At 53.7% G+C, this 20,282-nt stretch overlaps 2 protein-coding genes across 4 annotated transcripts; one reads left to right on the top strand and one right to left on the bottom strand.

Moving 5' to 3' along the window:
• Nucleotides 1-1,350: 1,350 nt before the first annotated feature.
• Nucleotides 1,351-12,432, bottom strand: FBXO2 (F-box protein 2). Of its 2 annotated transcripts, none has more exons than XM_039508977.1 (6): nucleotides 12,107-12,432; nucleotides 6,727-7,002; nucleotides 5,064-5,190; nucleotides 4,876-4,971; nucleotides 4,302-4,437; nucleotides 1,351-3,849 (listed from the first exon to the last, which is right to left on the bottom strand). In XM_039508977.1, the coding sequence occupies exons 2-6, from the start codon at nucleotides 6,974-6,976 to the stop codon at nucleotides 3,715-3,717; spliced, it is 744 nt and encodes a 247-aa protein (XP_039364911.1). In that variant the 5' UTR covers nucleotides 6,977-7,002; nucleotides 12,107-12,432; the 3' UTR covers nucleotides 1,351-3,714. The 2 variants fall into 2 exon arrangements, with proteins under 2 accessions (XP_039364911.1, XP_039364912.1); XM_039508978.1 differs by lacking the exon at nucleotides 12,107-12,432 and adding an exon at nucleotides 8,932-8,997.
• Nucleotides 11,315-19,757, top strand: LOC120387812 (F-box only protein 6-like). 2 transcript variants are annotated; one of them, XM_039508976.1, is made up of 6 exons: nucleotides 11,315-11,433; nucleotides 13,302-13,588; nucleotides 14,474-14,600; nucleotides 15,297-15,392; nucleotides 15,951-16,086; nucleotides 19,166-19,757. In XM_039508976.1, the coding sequence occupies exons 2-6, from the start codon at nucleotides 13,330-13,332 to the stop codon at nucleotides 19,346-19,348; spliced, it is 801 nt and encodes a 266-aa protein (XP_039364910.1). In that variant the 5' UTR covers nucleotides 11,315-11,433; nucleotides 13,302-13,329; the 3' UTR covers nucleotides 19,349-19,757. The 2 variants fall into 2 exon arrangements, with proteins under 2 accessions (XP_039364910.1, XP_039364909.1); XM_039508975.1 differs by lacking the exon at nucleotides 11,315-11,433 and adding an exon at nucleotides 11,794-12,077.
• Nucleotides 19,758-20,282: the final 525 nt, after the last annotated feature.

Here is a 20,282-nt window from a genome sequence, read left to right as displayed (position 1 = left end):
GGCTCCCTCAGAGCAGGAAACGCCCGGGCCTTTGTCTGAGCTCTTACACCAGCTGTAAATCAGGAGTGGCTCCCCTGTCTTCAGTGGCGTGACACAGAGGTCAAGCTAGTGAGAGGGGGAAATCCAGCCCCCTGTTTAAAGACGGCAGGGGGCTCTGGAGTGCAGGCATAAAGAATGGGCAGGAGCCCACTGGGACGAGGTACTGCCAGGGTAACCCCCACCCTCGGATACAGGCCCAGGGCAGGCATGGGGGTGGCACAAGAATCCCACCCGAGTACATTCAGCGTGTGCACACCCCTGACTGCTCTGGGTCAGGGGCGTTTCCGGGAACTCCCTCTGGAGTCGCCCCAGCCAGGCTCTCTAACCACAGAGCTGCTCCTCCTTTGCCCAAGGATCCTGATTACTCTGTTGTTCCCCACAGGGCCAGGCTGAGCCACTGGGCCTCCCTCAACCAACCCTCGGCCACAGGACTTCCCTGCTGTAGACATGCACCGTCAGCCGGTGGAGAGATGGGGACACCCGGTGCCTGAGGAGGTGAAGCTCAGGCTGGCACATGTTACGTGGGATGGGTGCCATGGGAATTGTATCGTGGCTGGTTGCACGGATCCCTCTGCTGCCTGTTTCAATTCCCTAGGGATATTCCAGGCTCTTGTCTCTTCCCAGGGGGCAGGCAGCTGAGATGGAGCTGGACATTAACGAGCAGCTGAGAGAGCCCGGGTGTGCAGTAGGGATGGATACTGCAAGCAGGGAGTTAACTCCAGGCTTCAGTCCCCCAGCTAGGGCAGCATTGTGGAGCACGGGAGGGGACTCGAGGGCCAGCCGGGGGCTCCAGGAAAGCCTGGGTCCCTGGGAGGCAGCAGCGAGAGGTCTCGGTCTCTGAGCAGGCAGAGCCTCATCTCCCATTCGGCAGGGGCCGGCTCACAGCCCGAGGCGAGACCTTCCTACGAACTGTGCTTCTTGGATCTTAGAGCCCCAACTGAGGGGAGGGGACACGTGCTGGGTGAAAAGCTCTGGCTGGTGCTGGGCCGGCTCCTGTGCTCTCCCCCAGCTCCCCAGGGCTGCCTGCAAGAGGTCCCCAGATTTACTTCCACCTCTCATTTGATCAATGGGGCTGCTGCCCTTGGTCTGCAGAGCAGGGGCAATGGGCCCCTTTGCCCAAGCATAGCCTGCTCGGCTCCTTAAGGGGATGGGTATAGTTGGGATGTTGGCGTGGGGGATCCAGCCCTGAGGAAGGAATCCTGGCCACTCACCCTTTGGCTGGAGGCAGCTGGCGTAGCCCACCCCACCCATGTATGCCAGGACTAAAGCGAGCTGAGCCCAGAGAGAGACAGACAGATCCTCCAGGCGGGGCTTGTACACACAGTGCTTTATTGGTGGTCTCAGCCAGAGACCATCCGGCTTGGAGAGTGGCTTAGAATTCAAGAGGGGCCCATGTGTCCCGGTGCGGCGACTCGCAGAGCCCGACAGAAGGCCGGACACGCGGTGCGGCTCAGAAGCACTTGCCCAGGGCTAGGTTTGTAATGAAAGAGGGGCCGGGGCTCAAGCGATTGTTTTACTTCCATAACTGACGCGGCAAGGCCAGAAGTGCCGGGGCTCTGAGCTGCCCCCGGCGCCTCCGGGCTCTGAGCTGCCAAGGCTAGAGGTGCCGCCCTGTCACAAATTAAGCACTGCTCTTGTCTTTTGCAAAAGAAACACGAGCATGTTGCATTGGGTAATGGCACAATTTGGTGCTAAGGTATTAAATTGGGTGCCCTGCCCTGACCGCAGAGGCAAAGAGGAGACTCACACACTCTCTCTCTCTCTCAGCTTAGCCATGCAGACAGCCTGCTTAAGGGAAGGGGTCGCCTAGGCTCTTTCCCTAGGATTGGTTGCTGGGTGGCGGGGGGGGGGGGGTTAGTCATGGCTCAGCTAAGTTTAGGACTTTCTGTTCGGTGTTGTGGGCATAGCCCTAAGCTGTGTCAAGGGGCACTAAGGGGGAGTCTGCACGTACGTGTTTACTGGCATACAGGCCTGTGCATTCGAGGTGGATCTGTGGTTTCCAGAGGCCCCGTGTAAACTGCCAGGTACCATCCTTGGGCAGGTGACGCTGAGCAGCAGCTTCTCTAGACTCCAAAAGCCGGACTAGGAAGGGGTCTAGCTGCAGGCCCTGGGCACAGCTCTGGAGCATGTGGCTTTCTGCATTGCCCGGCCTTCCCTTTCGCCTGTGATCTCTAGCACGCGACGTAAGAGCCTGGGCTACATCCCACAGATACAGTCCCCGGGAGCTTCAAACCCAAGAAACGCCAGAGGCGTCGGAGTGGGGAGTCCAGGAGAACGTCCCCCAGAGGAGGGGAGTGAGGGTGCTTGGGAAGGAGGCACTGGGGCTAGCATGAAAAGTGGCGCAAGCAGAGCGGAGAGATGGGGAGGATGGAGGGGAGCAGGAGGAGATGGAGGTGGGGCAGAGGCTGATTTGCAGAGGATGTGAACCTGTCACAGCCCTCCCCACCCAGGAGCTGTAGCTCAAGCCGGTAGCAGGTCACACCTTGAGCTCTGGAGGTCCCTGGGTCAGTCCCTGGTGGGTCAGCCGAGAAGCGGCTCTCGTGCACGCCCTTCCCTGGTACCTGGGGTACGGCATGCAGAGGAGGTTCAGAGGGAGGGCCAAGGTTCCCAAGGGATGAGGCAGAAGATGCTCTTTAGAGGAAGGTTTCTCTAAGGACCTGCCTACAAAAAGCCAAAGCCTGAGGTCAGGATTTAGCCCAGTCTAGAGGTCCATTGGGGCTGCTGGATCTGGTTCCATTCACTCTCTTTTTCTCTCCCATCCGGATTATTTCCAGCTGACCTGCCTGGGCCCAGGTCCTGGTTTCTCTCCAGACTTTGGCTTATACTAGCTAAGCTGCTTCATCTTTAACAAAACTAGACCAGGTTCCAAGGCAGACTCCACCTTTATCTTTATGTTCCTTTCCTGGGCCCAGCCTAAGACGAAAGACGCCCTCCTCTCCCTGCTGCTTTGCATGATTATTAATAATAATGAAACCAGCCACCCAGCACAGCAAACTTCAAGGAGCTCTGTCCCCCAGGAGGCAGGCAGCTGTTGTTATAGATGGGGAGAGAAGCTAAGAGACTTGCCCCAGGCCCCAGAGGGGCTCAGGGGCAGAACTGGGACTTGGGGCTTCCAGGTCCTGTGTTGAGACCATAGGACCATGCCTCTCTCTCGAAGCATCGACCAGACGAAGCCTGAATCCCTCTCTAAGTGGACTGGATCTGATGCTGGTAAGCGGCACTGTGAGAGTCACTGTTCAGCGTGGCTGCTGGGGAGGGAGGTTTAGGGTCTGAGGTGACGTCAGCCCAAAGGAGAGGGAAGGTCCTGGAATTATTTATAGACAGTTTGCTTGTTCCTCCTACTCCAGCCTTGGCACCATTCCAAAGTGACGCTGCGGCTGGCTGAAAGGGCGTCGGGCGAGTGGGGCAGGGGAGAGCGCTGAGAGTTTTAAAAGCTTTCTAAGGGTTGGTGCATGAATGGACCTCAAACCAGCTAGTCCCAGGCTCTGCGTAACTCAGTGAGGAAAGATAGGCAGCTGCATGCAGTCTCTCACTCTCATTCTCACACACACTCAGCCTGGAGCTCCCGCGTCTCCAGAAGCAGCACCACGCAGAAACTATCCGAAGCCCATGGAGGACCCAAGGGGTCAGCTGCGGTGAATGGGACCCGGTCTGGCTTGAGGGGCCATGGCCCAGCTAGGGCTCCACCGTCACGCTGCTGTTGGTCACGCGGACCCCGTACCATCCCTTCCAGAAGAGCGTGTCCTGGCCGCCGTGTTCAAAGTGCACAAAGCGAGCCCCGGGGCCGTAGTCGGAGAAGGTGTGGGAGAGCTGAGGGGAGCAGAGAGAGAAAGAGAGAGAATGGCTTCCTGGAAGTCACAAGCTGCTCCTGAATCTCCCCTCCGGGGAGCGAGGCTTTGAACCCCGCCCTGTGGGGATGGGGTCACCAGCCGCTGGTGGGAGATGGGCTCGCTGATGGTCTTCGGGCCCCACTCCTACGCTGGAGCCATCAGGGACTTTCTCCTTCCATGCCACTTCCCTCTCCCCCACCCACTCATGAGCTGCATGGAACCCAGCCTCATGGTCCCAGCTGCAGAAGAGGAGAGAGACACGACCCCGGGGTAAAGACCTCCCCCACCACCCAGCCTTCACCCCATCCTGCTCCTTTGGCAGCTGAGCTCACCAAGGGAAGCCCCTTCCCATCAGGCTTTGCCTGCGGCCCCAAGGCATGCGCTGCCCTGTCCCGTCACCCTGACTCTGCCCGGCTGCTCGCCGTGACTCACCTCGGTCCAGTCAGCGGCGTTGTCCTGTGGAATGGCGATGGTGTCACTCTGGTACTCGGCCAGGACGTCCTCGTGCTCCGACAACAGCTTCACGTGCAGCTGGTAGAGGCAGCCGGCGTCGCTGCGACCCGCGTACCTGCAAAGAGACCCAAGCTGCCAGCCTCGCCCCTCGCAGCCGCTCAGCAAACAGGCCCGGTGCTGAGAGCAGTGCGGCTGGGCCCGGGCTGGGCACCGTCCTACACCAAGCCATGTCCAGAAAGCAAAGCCCCCCCGGCCTGGATTACAGTGAGCTTGTTCCAGTCTCCCACCGCTGCTAGCTGTGGGGGAGCGCCAGGGCAGAGCCAGGGCTGGTGTTCTCACCAGTGTGTCTGCAAGAGGCACGGAGCAGTGACCTGCTGCCTCTGCTCCCACTGATGGACCCCTGCCCACGTAAGCAATGGTGGGAAACAATAGGGGTCAAAGAAGCCCAGTGTAGACACAGCTCCAGCCTCTCCTCATCTCCCTCTCTCTGCTTCCCTTGGCCTTTTCCCTCTCTCCCTGCCAGCACAGCACAACCCCTCCCCCCGAAACTTACCAGTCCTTTACCACAATTTTAGGCTGGGTTGTGTCCAGCAGCTCCTCCCAGTAACCCTCAGCCCTGAGGTCGATGACCTGAGACTTGCGGCACCACCTGGAAGATGAGAAGATACCGGTTGAGCGCGTCCCTGTTTCCTCACATGCCAGTGTAGGGTAGAACCCAGCCAGGGAAGAGGGCAGCCTTACTCATAGGAAGTGACGAAGTATTTGTGGACTCCATCGCTGGGAAATTCTTTTCCAAAGTCTCCCGGCAGGTCCTCAATTTTCCAGCCATCGCCTCCGTTCTCCACTTCCCCCCAGTGCTCTAAATCCTCTGCAGGTAGCAGAACAAGAGAGAGGCTCTGGGTTATAGTCACATGGCTTCACCTTCCTCCGTGGGGATTTCTCTTTAATAGATCCAGGCAGGGAGTTCGATTTGGGTTGTGCTTTACTTCGCAAGCGAGCCACTGACTATGTGCAGTGCAAGGGACTGGTTGGTAGGACTATCGTAATCTGGCCCTTGATTCTCAGCACCAACACTCTGATCAGTGTCTTAGCAGCCTCCCTTCACTAGAGAGCCCTGCCCAGCATTTCAGCCTGGTCTAGGTGCATATTGCAACAGATTAAATAAAGGTGTGATGTTAAATTGCTGTGACTTTGTGTGTGGACCAGGCCTTAGAGAGCTGCTTTTGGGGTCAAATTTAGGCCAAAAATGTCAGGTTGGTAAAAACAAGCTTTTACAAACCCCATCGTTGATTGCAATGTTTCCATGATCATTTAAACCAGTCCAGAATTATACTGGGAAGTTGGAAGCAAAGCAACTGTTGGTGAGTGATACAGCCAGAAGCAGCATGATCCAGTGGTCTATAGGCAGAGCAGGAACCAGGGGTTCTTGAGCTCTAAACTCTGCCACAAGCTCACCACGTAGCCTTGGGTACATCATTTAAAAGCAGATTTTCAAACAAGCGCTGCCCATGTTCTTCTTTGAAAATTCCCCTTGTTTTTTTGTTTTGTTGTGAGACCCCAGTAGTAGCCAAACCCTCTGCAGAATCCTGGCCCAACAGAGACCCTTTGAAACCAACCCTGTAAGTGAATTGCCACTGAATCCGTAGCAGAGCCAAAAGGTACCCAAATCTCAGGCCCTGCAGTCCTGTGCCTTGACCAGCACACAGTCCTTCCTCCTCTTTGGAAGCTGGAGCTGAAGCCCCCAGGTTGTAGGGGAGGGTGGCTTACAATGCAGTAAAGCACCACAGATGGTAAAGCACCACAGTGTTGTTATGCTGCACTGGCCACTAACCACGTGGACCTGAGCATGTGCCCCCCTCCTGGAAAGCCCAGCAGGTGCTTGTGTAAAGAGGATCCAACACCTGGCCACCACCCCTGCTAATGGAACCCCAGAGCCAGCTGCTGTTGATTTAGTCTCACACACAGTGAGACGGGTGCTGCATGTTCCAAAGAGGATGGATCTAGACTGTTCTCAGTGGTAGAAGATGACAGAACAAGGAGCAATGGTCTCAAGTTGCAGAGGGGGAGGTTTAGGTTGGACATTAGGAAAAACTTTTTCACTAGTAGGGTGGTGAAGAACTGGAATGGGTTACCTAGGGAGGTGGTGGAATCTCCTTCCTTAGAGGTTTTTAAGGTCAGGCTTGACAAAGCCCTGGCTGGGATGATTTAGTTGGGTTTGATCCTGCTTTGAGCAGGGGGTTGGACTAGATACCTCCTGAGGTCCCTTCCAACCCTGAGATTCTATGATTCTATGATCTCTTCCCCAACCCAGGGCCTCTGAAAGTGATCGGAGATGCACAATGCTCAGTAACCAGCCCGGTCCTCCCCCCGCCAGGCGAAGGTGTTATAACGTTCAGTCACTTGCCTTCGCCGCAGGGGTTCTTGATTAAATTCCTCTTCCTCTTACTCAGGAAGTAGAACGTTTGCCAGTTCTCGGCCTCCTCTTCAGGCTCTGTCCCGGTGAAGCCCTCCTGCTGGCACTTCAGGATCCAGAGAGCTGCTCCATCCACAAGGTTCTTCCACTGGCAGCAGACCAGGCGGCACACCAGCACCAGCTCCACCGCAGGGATGGAGGCCAGGATCTGGATCAGGACAGCTTCAGGGAGGGCGTCCATCCTCCGGCCAGGCTGGGCGGAGCTTTCTGAGAACAAGGGGAGAGGATTTACACCCCTTGAGCAGGTAATTGGTCCATCGGGGCTGGTATCCCACCTCTGGCAGTAGCCAATGACTGCAGCCTGAGAGGAAGGGAAAAAAGACAACCCAGCCCATGTTGCCCCAGGCTGTTGGGCACCAGTGTTCGAGGCGGAATTAATTCCTCCTGATCCCTGGGCACTTTCTACCCTGAAACATGAGAGTAGGTTATTCCTATATTAAGTTATTACAGAACTGCAAAAACTTTCTTATTGAAGCCTCTGACTTCCGATGGCAGCGAAGTAAGACAATTAAAATGTAACAGCCCAAGGGTGAAGCTTGAGGTTGGGCATTTTCACTAGCCAGCCTGTGCCTCTGGAATGCAATCCTTCCAAAAATGTGCTTATGCAGGAACCTGGCTGTTTGTAGCAAGAGCTGCAAGACACCTGGCCTTGCTATTGGATTCACTTCCAGATAAAAAGCTGCAGGCAGGGTGTTGGGTTTCCCTTCATAAGATGACTAATGTCTTGGTGTATGCCCTGTAATGGTGTCCAGATACCATGGTGATCGGTACCCTGTAAATCCTTGACAATGCGTCAGATTTAGTTGGGTGTGTTTGAAATTTGCAAGCCCTTCGTATCACAGAGTGGCCCCTTTGCTCTCATGTGACAGGACAGTACAGAATGATGCACTTTGTGCAATGGCAAATATCTCAATCGAGTCCCCTCTGACTCTCCTCCCTCTAAGGCCTAGGAATCCTGGCAACAGGGTCAGACGTGTCCCTCAGCACTCGCCCTACTTGAGTGTGCAGACTCAGAAACCTTCTGTGTCACTGAGCCAAGCCCACTCCCACTGGCCCAGCCTTTGGAGCCAGCTGCGACAGAGTAACCGGAGCTGAGAGTGCAGATTCCAAACCGCATGTCATTAATATGGGATGCACCATGACAGTGCTTTTATCCCATCTGACTCCTGCTGTTGAGAAGCTGCAGAGGCTGCACTAAGATGCAGTCTGGAGGGGACCTGACCAGACTCGCCAGGAGCCAATCATAGCTTTCTTCTAGCACTAGGCTCTATTCGGTCCATCTTCTGTGTGCTGCCGGGAGCGAATGGAACCCAGCGGGCAAACCTGACATGCCATTTGGAGAAACCTTGGCAGCATTAATACAGCCAGGCCAACATCACGAAGTGCTGTGTCACTTAAGTAAGGCAGGGCAGGATGCAGAGGTCACTGCTGTTGGTATTCTGAACCCAAAAGCTCTGAGCTCCAGATGTCTCCCATCTGCCCTGCACTGGCATCAGATGGCAAAATTCCACGGCTATGAGGGGTGGTATTAGCATCCTCCCACCCAACCAAGTTACAAGCTCAGTGTTTAATATGAAGGAAATTCCTGAAGGGCAGAACAGGCCAGACTCTGATCACGCAGGCTGCAGTCCCTGCTGACTTCATCGTCTGCAGCACCTTTGCGGCACCCTCACTGACAAACTCACCGCGTCTCCGGACTAGCCAGACTCATCGGTCCTCCTTCATTTCACCGCCTTGCCCGAGCCTCGGCCCCCAGCCCTGCTTTCATGTCCTCCCCTGTCCCCTTCCGAAGAGTCTCCCCTTAACTTAACTTGAGTCCACAATGAACTGAACAGCTTCCGATTCCAGCTCTTTCCCTATTTGGGGGCACACTCTGGTCTCCTCTGCCAGGTGCCCTGCCCTTCCCAAACCTTTCCTGTGCCCTGTTCCCCTCTCTGCACAAGCCTTAAAGGTGCACTCCTGCCTTGCGAAGAGAGCAGGGAGCGCTGCAGGGTTAAAGCACCTGGCCTAACAAGGCCCGTAGAGCACCAAGGATGCTGCAGCGCAAGCCGAGGCGGCTGTGCAAAAGGCCTGCCTCTCTAGCAGCATCCCAGCCCGGCAGTGAGAGAGGAACAGGAGACGCTGAGAAGCTCCTACCTCACTTGCTGCTCCTGAGACGGCGGCACCGTTCTGGATTGGTCTGTCGCAGGCAAGTAACTAATGCTGGCAGGGCTCTGCTAGAGCATCGAGCAGGCAGAATGGGTTCCCCTCTTAAAGGGACAGCACCTCATCCGCTGCAATCCAGGAGGTGCTCGTGTATTGGCTCTTGTGATATTGCTGACCTGGCTAGAGAGTTACCTGGGGGGGGAGGGGTGAGTCTGGGAGCCAGGGACTCCTGGTTTCTCATTCCGGCTCTGTGTGAGCTTGGGTAAGTCACTTGCTCCTCTCTGCCTCTGCCTCCTGACCAGTCAAAGGAGGTGGGGGCTGTTGACACTTACCTCCCAGGGTGTTGGGAGGATGAATGTGCCCTTTGCCACCCTGTATTTCCCCGGCATTAGGAACTTGTGCCTGTTTCATGCAAGAGCCCAGAGCAAGGGGAGACCAAACTGTACGTTAATGTGAGGGACTGAATCGGGCCTGCTGTGCAGGGCTCACTCCAGCTGTATCCCGTATCTATCCCTGATGCGCTGCTCTGCACCTCCGGGTGGCGCTGCAGCATTGGAGGTGCTTGGCTGAGGGGCACCCAGTGGCTGTGAGATGCAGGTTCTCATGTACCACACTGGTGAGGGTGGTATAAACGGCTGGAAGGAGGATCCCGGAGGGGCTGGCTCCCCAGGGGCAGAGAAACCCCAGCTGGGCTGTAGGCTGATGCCACCTTCCATACCCAGCTACTAGGGAATGGGAGAGGCTAAGACCTGACAGCTCATCCTCACAAACTAGGATGTTTTGTGTTCACAATGAACTGCATGAGTAAATTCAGTCTCTAAGTGCAATTGATGTTCCCTTCTCGAATCTGCCCCCTGCCTTACTGTCATCTTCTACATCAGTTCTGGGGCTCTCCTCATCCCCTGGAGATCTGCATAACCATGCCTCTACTCCTGTTTCCTCCTCCTCCCACTGTCTCACGCCCATCTCTCCTCCCCAGCTGCAGGCAGGCAGCTGCATTTTCAAAAGCGGCCTCTAACTTGTGGGCACCTCCACTTTTTGGATGCCCAACTTGATCTTTCTGAAAATCGGGCCCAAGGTGTCTCAAGTGCCTGCAACCCTCATGAGCAGCTCTGACTGCAGGAAGAGCTTGCAGGAGCCGACCCTGAACTAGTTTTGTGGTCCGAGTAGAGTGATGTGCCAAAAGGGAACAGGCCCCATAATTCTAGTTGCTCTATATGCAGGGCTCGGGAAGGTGCTCTGCGCTTTGCAGAGTAAAGCCAGCGACAAGTGACAGTAATTATCCCCAGGGACACAGGAAGGACAAAGTTTACAGTAAGTGCATCATGTGGCTATGCAGTTTTGTTAGGAGCTGTAAAGATTTGCTCTTATGTACTTAGCTTTTTGACTGGTTTTGGTATCGACGGTGAAAAGTAAGGTCTGTAAAATGATTTCACTCCTAATCATCCAAGTGGGGAGGGAGAGGGGTTTGTTTATAAGGTGATTATTATTATTATTATTTTCCTAGACAGCCCCTTACCCTCATTCTCTAAATCACGTTTCTCGTTATTCAGTTGTGTGAATGCCCACTCCCTGCTAGGTGCTTTCCAAACACTGCTGCTCCAAGGAGCTCTCAGTCCATGACAGAGGCTTGGGCAAGAACAGTAATTACTTGCGTGCATAATTCACGAAAATGGTTCCCTCTTTCTGAAGGTTTTTTTTAAATTTTTTAACAATGAAACTTTTTCCTTTTCCTCAATTTGGTTTATTCTTCTGCCTCTTGTAACTTTAATTCCTCCCTGGTTCAGTACATTTTCCCTTAAGATGAAGCAGATTCCCATAACAGAATAGTCAGATGCAAGTGATAACAGACGCTGCGGGTAACATGAAGGGTGCCCCTCCGGCTGTCCACCCAGCTCGGGCCACGTCTACACAAGGAGTGATTTGCACCATGGTACAGAGATACTGGCAAAGCACTTGTAGTGCAGCTACAGCTTATACCAGCAACACTCCACTTCTGTCTGCAGAGCCGCCTCCGGTCACCTCCCACCGCTGCCCTGCAGGCCCCCTAACCTGGACCAGCAAACGTTACCCAGTGTACCTGCATCTACACAAGAGGCTTTTGATGGAAGCCAGGCCGGCCGCTCCTCACACCTCATGGCCCCCCTGTCCGACCCAACTAGGCTGCTGTGAGTTCCTAGGGTAGCTGCGGCCTAGGTGCTCCTATCCTGTGTTTGTCCCTGTAGTACCCACCACCTGTCTCCCTTGCTCGCTCTTCAGCTTTATTATTTACTGGGGCTCTGGTAGCGCCCAGGCGCCCCCGCCGTGGCCCTCGCCCCGGTGCGCTAGGCGCTGTACAAAGAGCAGCCCCTGGGAGTAGAAACGAGCGCCCAGAGGTGGCTGCAGAGCTGACAGCAGGGGGAGCTCGGGCCTGGCGTGACGCTCCGCTCAGCTGTTTTACTTTCCTTTTCCTTCTCCGCGGCCGCACTCGGCAGCTGGCCCCGACTCCGGGCGGTGAGCGAGCGGCCGGGCGGGCGGGCAGGAGGGAAGCGGGGTCCGGGGCGTCTCCGGGGGGGAGCCGGGGCGGGGTGAGGTCTGGGCCCCGGGGAGGGAGGGAGAGGCCGGTTCGCACTTCCGGCCCCTGCCCCGGGGGAGGAGACGCAGGCGGCAGCGGGCCGAGCTGGCAGCCCGGGCTCGGCGGCCTGGATCTCGGCTGCAAGCGGCCGGGGCAGCCTCCCCGCGCCGGGGGCCAGGCCGGGTTCCTCCGCCTGGCAGCGGGGCAGGAGCCGAGGGCGAGGGGCGGGGGGCTTTGCATGGCAGGAGGGGGCCCATTGGGGTTGGCGTTTCTCGGGTACATCCGGGGTGCAGCGCGTGCTGGGCACCCTGACACATTTCCCAGGCCAGGACCGTCCTGGGAAAACCTTTGACCAGGTGGCAACTAGTGTTACCAGCTTGGAAATGCAAAAACAAACAAACAAACCAGCAAAACCAGATCTGCTCCCCTCCCTAAAGCAAGCCTGCCACAGCCCCAACCACAAGGCAGCTTTGCACCCCCACCCTTCAACAGCTCCCTATGGTGTCTGGCGCGAGATCCCCTAGAGATAACATGGCATGTCTCCGTATGACGCAAACCCGCTTGCGCGCTGGAGGGCAGACAGGTGCTGTATTTTCAGTGGTTATCACTTACTGCGACGTTCCCACTCCCGCAGGTTATCTTCAGTTGGACGCAGAAACTTTTAACGTTGGCGATCTCAGCGTGTTGTGAGAATAATGCAAATCTTTAGACCCACATCAAAAAAACCCACAATGGCAGATTAAATTATTTTTTGGCAACTGGCAAGTCCATTTGAAAAAATATGGCCAGGCTGGTCAGAGACCCACGAGGTGGTAACCTCAGCGGCAATCGTAGGGCCCATGCATGTGTAGATGGAGCGCAGGATCTCCTGTCTGGGCTGGGGAGAGAAGCAGGATTTGTGGCATGGGAAAGGGCAAAGTGAATCTGTTTGACTGGAGGATGTGGGTGGCTGGCATTGCGTACTGACTGACGCCCACACGTGGGTGGGGCTAGCATGCCCCACGGGTAGGCAGAGGCAGCCCAGCTCAGGACCCATCTGCACAAGGTTTCTCCTACACAGCTGCAAATCCCACCAGGGAGATGCCTGGCCATGCGTCTTGGGATCAACTAGGCCCTGTCAACCTGCAGGTGGCCAACACAACTTGGAAACGTGTTTGAATGGATCTGTGTGTGAATGGAGTTTAGCTTTCGCTTTAGCCAGGGTGACCAGATGTCCTGATTGTATAGGGACAGCCCTGATATTTGGGGCTGTGTTTTATATAGGCGCCTATTACTCCCCACCCCCGTCCCGATTTTTCACACTTGCTGTCTGGTCACCCTGGCTTTAGCACATGGTTCAAAATCCAATGTAAAGGTGGCCTAAGAGCCAGATTTTCAGAAATATGTAGGAGCCTAAAGACGTAGATAGATGCCTGGGGGGATTTTCAGAATCGCCTACGCAGGTTAGGTGCCTGACTCCCATAGGGACTCAGGCATCTAACTAAGCCCCATCTGCATTTTATACACCTAAACATCTGGCCTTAAGAGCCTTGAATAAATGGGACCACAATTCACCCTTGGTGAGAGACACTGGTGGCTGTCAGGTCTCATTTTTGCCAGCGTAGCCACAGCCTCAGTGCAGCAGTCTGGGATGTCTGCCTAGTGCAGTGCTTTATAAATCTGACTTCCATGTCCTAACTCCCTTTCCTTCTCCTTCCATTCCCTCCCCTCCCACCACAATTCAATGGGAGATCTGCTTTGCTTATTGTGTTCCCACCCTTTCTGGGCGGATTGTGCCTGGTGACTCTCTCCCTGGTCTGCATTGCAGGCTGCTGGAGCCCTGGGCCCACAGAAAGATGGCGAACATCGGTGACCTGCCCGAAGATGTCCTGGTGGAACTCTTTTCCCTGGTCCCCGCCCGGGAGCTGATCTGTAACTGCCAGCTGGTCTGTGTCCTCTGGCGGGATGTGATCAACTTAGCCACTGTGTGGAAACGCAAGTGTCAGCGGGAGGGCTTTAATCATGAGAAGTGGGACAAGACTATCCAGGACTGGAAGATCTTCTATTTCCTCTGCAGCGTGAAGAAGAACTTACTCAAAAATCCTTGTGCTGAAGGTTTGTTCCTTTGTATTGGAAAGTGGCGGCGGGAGGGGAATTCCCCAGCAGCTAGGAGGCTGGTCAGTTTATAGCCTTGCCCTAGGTCTAATCTTTCAGGCCCCACCTACGCTGTGGATTTGCCTTGGCTACAGTCATCTGTGTTTGGCTACTGATTTAGCTGTGCTGGCGCAACCATTAGCGTAGACTGGTAAAGCTGCATCCGTGGAGTCTTAAGGGTAGCACTGGTGCAGCTACACCTATGGGTGTAACCAGACCAAATCTCCAGCAGAGGCAGGGCCTCGGCGGCATGAAAGTGTGTAGCCAGTTTAAATGACATGGTGATAAAATCAGCGGCTGCTGCAGCCTGATGGTTCCTCCACTCCCCGCCTCCGAACCTGCGGTGGCCCCGGTGCAGCTGAGCAATGGGGAATTGTTACCCAGGTCGCTCTAGGGTAGGTGAGGGGGGTTGGGCAGGCTCGTGGCCTGCTGTGGAAGTGTGCAGCGGGAGCCTTTCGTACGAGGCCGCTGTAATGTGGCGGCAGCACATGAGTTGGCTGGGTCTGTGCTGAATGCTGCTGTGAGGGATAGTGCTGGCTGACAGCCAGGCTCACCCAGGGGAGAAATGGGTAGCGTAGATTAGGAGGAGACTCAGCAGTAGGGAAACTAGATACACCTTGAAATCACTGGGAATGGATCCCCAGGCTGCTGCAATTATCCCTGGGACAAAGCTGCCACCTCCCACCCCGCCACTCGCTTTTTAAAGTGAAAATTAGATTCTTGCGGAAAATTGAGGTGAGGGCTGAAAACTTCAGGTTCTCAGACCTTTCTGCTGCCCCTTTTGGGGATGAGCCCTTCGTCTGCGGGTTGGGTGGCCTCACTGTCCCCTTCACGATCCCTTCCTAGAGAGCTTTCAGTTCTGGACTCTGAAATCGAACGAGGGAAATGAATGGAAAGTCGAGGATCTGCCTGGGGAACACGGGAGAGACTTTCCCAGCCCACACGTGCGCAAATACTTTGTCACCTCTTACGGGTAAGAATCAGATTCTCATGCTCTGAAGCTGGGCCTGGAGGGAAGAGGGCACCCTGGCTGTTTGAGAACACACCGGACTCCATGCAGGCGGGTGGAGCTGGGTCCAGGAATAGAAAGGAAGAAGTAACTAGTTACCTTGTGGAGATACAGAGGGAGCATCCTCTCTGCCCTCTTACGGGACATACTGCCACTCAGACAACGTCTCAAGGGCACCCAATGGTGTCAAAACCAGTAGAGCTTTTTAGCGGAGACGGGAAGCTCCTCACAGCTCGGGTTTTTGTTTCTCTTCTAATATAAAGCATTGGCCAAACAGCTTGTGTAAAGGTTTGGTAAATGGGGTGTAACCTAGACAGAAGCTTTCCTCGCGGTCCTTTGCCAGTAAAACTGAACGGAGTTTGTTCCAAACCTATGGGATAGTCAGATTCAAGCTCTGAGTGTGTGTCTGGTTCCAGCGACCCACAATGAAAGCAGTTGAGTAGGGGTCAAAGGTGAGGATTAGCTGCTGCTCCTGCATCTCTGACACCATGTGCTGTCTGGGCTAGCGGCATGTACCGCACAACACCGGGGTGTTACTAATCTAGGGAGGAGCCCTGGGCTTTAACTAAAAGGAACCACTAAACTCCAGTGGAGAGATGAGGAAATAGGCACATGTACAACTTGCATGTGGTGCTAAAAACTTATGTGATCTGTTCCCAGGCAGTGTCTAAAGGTTCAGCTCATTGACCTAAAGAAAGAGGGTTACTGGGACCAGCTGATGGATGAAATACGGCCTGATATTGTAGTCAAGGACTGGTGAGCATGCACATTAAAAACTAGACTCTCTGCATATGTGAGGATGACTCTGGATTTCAGCTGGGACTACATCAGTGGAGTTCTTTGACTCTAGCTCCGGGGACTGTAATGATTTAATAAGGAACAAGTCAGACTTGGGTTCTGTTCCTGAGTCTGGAAGGGATCATGATCTAGTGTTGAAAGTCACAGAGCCGGGACTCCAGAATTCTGTCACTGGTTCACATGACTCAGTTTCCCCGCCAGGCCATGATGATACTCCCCATCTGTACAGCTCTTTGAGGTACTCTGAAGAATGCTAGGTAATAGTAATACCACCTTTGGGTTACTACAGAACTGGAGATGCCATTACAGATAAGGGGCGCAAGCTGGCTTTCCCATCCCACTGGCAGGCTTCAGCTTAGCTCCAGTTCCATTTCCGAGCCCCTGTATAAAATGACTAACCCCTGCCATGCCAAGAGCAGGGATGGCTTGTCTCTGGCAACAGGCATCCCCAGAACGGTGACTGTCCCGGTAGGTATGTGCATCTTCCCAGTGCCTGACCTCTCACTGTCTCTCCAGGTATGCTGCCAGGTTTGACTGTGGGTGCCGTTATGAACTCCGTGTGCAGCTGCTCTCTGCAGACTACATCGTCCTTCACGAGTTCTGTCCCGAACCAGTGATCATAGAGCAGTGGAGTGATGCAGAGTGGAGAGAGGTGAGGAATCCAGAGACTAGCTGTGTGGGCAGCAGCTTTAGATCAGTGCCGTGGTTTTAACACATGACCCTAATCTGAACAATGGCTGGATAACAATGGGTCCTCCTTCCCCAGCACATCTGCTCTCTTTGGGCCTCCAGCGCTAAAGTTATTCCTTAGTGGCCCTGCAGAAGCAACACAGCTGTGAGAGAGTGAGCTGGGTTCAGCAGGGGTCGCAGATGCTCAGCACGTCCCACATCTATTTCAACATGGAGGGTTGAAATAAATGGAGAACATGACCAGTCAGGTCCCTTGTGCTCTGTATGGACATTCTTTTGATTGAGACTGGAGCAAAGTTACTTCTGAAACCTGAACCAACTTTATCATGAGGTTTCAAGGGACTTGTCTAAACAAGAAAGTTGCACCAGTATAATTTTGAATTGGCTCTTAAACCATTATAGTTAAACTGGTGCAAGCCACTGTGTAGACACTATTTTGGTTTCTTTCAAACCTGTTCCTAATCGAATTAAACCAAACAGATAAGCCACTCTTAATCCAGAGGAAGAGCACAGCACTGTAACCCAGCCCCTCAAGTTATACTGGACCGATTGTCTTGTGTAGATAAACCCCAATTTTAAGGGACACTGGCCGTGTCTGTTCTGTGTATTAGCCCCGACTTTGCAGCGTTTCTTGTGTATAGGAGGGTTTGCTCTTGAGCATGTAGGCTGGCTGCCGGCCACAACTGATTGAAATCAGGGTAATTCCCAGTGTAGACAATGCCATTGTCAGAGGAATCATTTTTATTTTATGTTTTAAACAAATGTCCTGCCTGTTGCTAACCCCCGTATTAAAACCTGAGCACTTTAAAAACTGAATGTGCCTATTCCTGTTCTAGTTTGTTTATTTTTCAGTGTGGCGAATGTGAAGCTAGAGCGGCATAGTTTCACTTCAGCCTCCTGCTTTAGCAAAACTTTTTGTTTGGTTTGCAAGGCTTAAAGGAGAAAATTTAAAATCCAAATATTTTCAAATAAACCTGCCACTACAGGAATTTACCTTAACAATAAATACACTGTAAACAGATTTCTCTATGTCTGGCACCAAATCACCGATCAAATATGAACTGAAAAGCTTTGAAAATTGATCTGTATTCCCCTCCTCTGTAACAGCACTGAGAATCGAGTTTAGTTTCACTTTCAGGTTTAGTTCTTCCTGTTTGGGTTGCTATTGCTGCTGGGAACTGTTGGCTAACCACCAGCTGTTGCACTGGCATTTCCAAATCCTCCCTGGCCATATTGCTATAAGTTTTTTGTCAAAGCAATTTTTTTATTTGTATCGAAAAGCCAAGCTGAGTCAAATGCCAGTAGTTCCTCTTTTTAGTGTGTCTTTAATTTTGCATCCGAGTTCCCTGCACCCTTTGTTTTAGGCCTGTGATGTTCCTCTTTCCTGAAAGTGTTTTCAAGTGTTGGCGGCCCATACCCCGGTTGGGGTGACGGGCATGAATGAATGAATGAATGATGCTGTGGGCCTCAACGTTACTTATATGGGAGAGGTGGCAGCCAGAGGAGTCATTGCTAAGCAGCAGCTGGCCCTGAGCGAGAGGGGAAGTTGATCTGTCAGAAAAAGAAGGGAAGTTTGATTGGTGACCTGAAAAGGATTAAGAAATTGGGTGTGTGCTTTGTGTGACTTAGCTAAAGTGCTGAAGAGGTAAAGAGGGTGGAGGGGTGTTTCTCTGCTTGCTTTTTTTAACTTCAGACATAGCAGGAAGATTGATTTTCCTGGCAGAATAGCCAGGGGAGAGGGGAGAAGTGGGTGCTCACTCTATTTCAATGTTTTCTCAATGTGGCGGGGATGGAGGATAAACCTTCTAAACATGAAGCCAGTGTAACTGGTGCAGTGACGTTAGCCTCAGGCCTTGTCTACCCTAGAATGGTTTATCAGCAAAGGGGGGCAGGTGTCCAGTCACCGCAACGTACAACACGTAGAGCAGAGCGGTCGCTGCCGCAGCAACAGTGGCATCATGGGCCTGTTGCTGGAGGACTCTTGGTACCAGGGTAGGTAATACAGCATCCACACAGTCCAGGTGGAGGGACTCGTGTCACTTCGCTGGCAGGAGTTCAGGTTTGTGCTGGCAGGACTCGGATTTGAGTGTAGATGTGTGCACAGCTATGCTGACAGAAGCCGAGTTTTTCATCATCATCATTAGTTGTTGCAGCAGTGCCTCAGAGCCTAAGTCAAGGACCAGGACCTTTGCATTAGGTGTGATGCAAACTCAGAACAAGACGACAGGCCTTGCCCCAAATCTAATATAAGACAGACCACAGAGGGATATAGAGGGGCAGCACAGGGAAACAATGAGATGATATTGGCCAGCATGATAGGCAGTGGTTTGTGCACACCATAAGCCTAAACCTAGTAACATAGACCAGGCCTCGGTGATTTAATGGAAGATGTGTCAAAATCCCTGCAACTGGTTTGAAATCAAGTGAGTGGATGCTCAAGGTCCTGATTTAGCAAGGTGCTTACATCCTTTCCAGTGCCGTGGGTAGGATAACACAGTGGTTAAACGCCCCAGGCCCGTCTGCACCACGTAGCCACTGCCACGGTGAACTGAATGTGGGAGAACATGGGGCATCTAGTATCCGACTATAGATATCAAGGAGGCTTCCAGGCTAGACAGGGCCTGGATTTTTAACTTTATTTTAACCTTTTCTGGCCTTCCGTATAGAGCAACGCAAGCCTCTGTCTCTAACCCTCTTCCAGCTCAGAGAGGATGTTCATGAGCTAACTTCTTCACAAGGCCAGAGCTCTTACTTTACCATAGGGGATGCCTATGCTGTTTAAAACACAAACGAAACCCCACCCTATAGCAGCACATCAACTGACCCAGGCTCGTGCTACAGGGCTAAAAATAGCCCGCTTGGGCTGGAGCCAGGGCTCTGAGACCCACTTGCTTGCCGGGCCGGGCTGACCTGCCTCTGAGACCAGCTGCCTCGGCTTAGTGTTGAGATTTTTTTAGTACAGACATGCTCACAATCACAGGACGGGGCTGAGTCCATCGGGCAAAATGAAAGATTTTTTTCCTCCCTTTCTTACCCCTCAGATCTCTTACACCTTCCACAACTACCAAGCTGGAGTTCGTCACATCTTGTTCGAACACGGAGGACAGGACACCCAGTACTGGGCAGGATGGTACGGGTGCAGAGTGACGAACAGCAGCATCACCATTGAGCCGGGAGGTCACCGTAGAGAGGCCACGAGCCAGACTCCAGCTCTTAGCACTTGAGGTAATCTGCGTGAGCTCTCCCAGTTCAGACTTGGGGTGGTGTCAGACATTTTTTTTTTCGCTCTGTCCCCAGCCTCTCCATGACTGTATTTTCATACCCTGGCTGGAATCTGCAGAACAAGTGCTCCTGGTTGACACCAAGCCTCCTACAACCTCTGCCCTCTGAAATGACTTGTCTTCTCTGGGACTCCATTTTAACCTCCTGCATCTCGCACCAGGGACATCAGCCAGGCCAAGCAGCCGAGTGTCTTTCCCACAGGAGGGAGTATGCTCCGGGGCTACGGTCTGCTAAGAAATCAGCCTCTTCTAAAAGGCCTGGCCTTGGCTGCGGCACAGGCACCAGAGTCCCCAGCAGCACCTCTTTAAAGGAGACCTTCATAGGGGGCAGGGACTGAGGGTTGTGCCTGTGGGTTTCGCCTGTGGGTTTCTATAGAACATCTGACAGGTTGAAGAGCTTGGTGGGGAGGCAGAACTGGCTGCTACTACCACTGTCACTGTACCCTGACCCAGAAGCAAAGGGGGATGCTGCCGGCTCCCTGTAAACCAGAAGTGGGCACCGTTTTTGGCCTGAGGGCCACATCGGGGTATGGAAATTATAGGGCAGGCCCTGAATGCTCACGAAATTGGGGGTAGGGGTGTGGGCTCTGGAGTGGGGCCTGAAATGAGGAGTTCAGGGTGGGGGGGGGGCAGTGAGGGGGTTGGGAGCGCCAGAGCGGGGCAAACCCCCAAGCCTGCTCCCCGGCAGGAGCTGAGGGCCGGATTAAATGGTCTGCCGGGCTGTAGTTTGCCCACTGCTGCTGTAAACATAAAATATAATAAACCAGGGTGGTGACAAAGGAGACCCGGAGTGGTCATGGTGTGTGGTTAAGGCCTGAAGGGACTCTCAGGGGACCATCTGGGGACAGGGACCGTTGTTGTTTTCCCTACGTTAGTG

This window comes from Mauremys reevesii, linkage group 21 (genome assembly GCF_016161935.1).
Source record: "Mauremys reevesii isolate NIE-2019 linkage group 21, ASM1616193v1, whole genome shotgun sequence".
Lineage (NCBI taxonomy): Eukaryota > Metazoa > Chordata > Testudines > Geoemydidae > Mauremys > Mauremys reevesii.
Note: the sequence above shows the minus strand (reverse complement) of the source record. Positions and strands in the feature narration are given on the sequence as shown.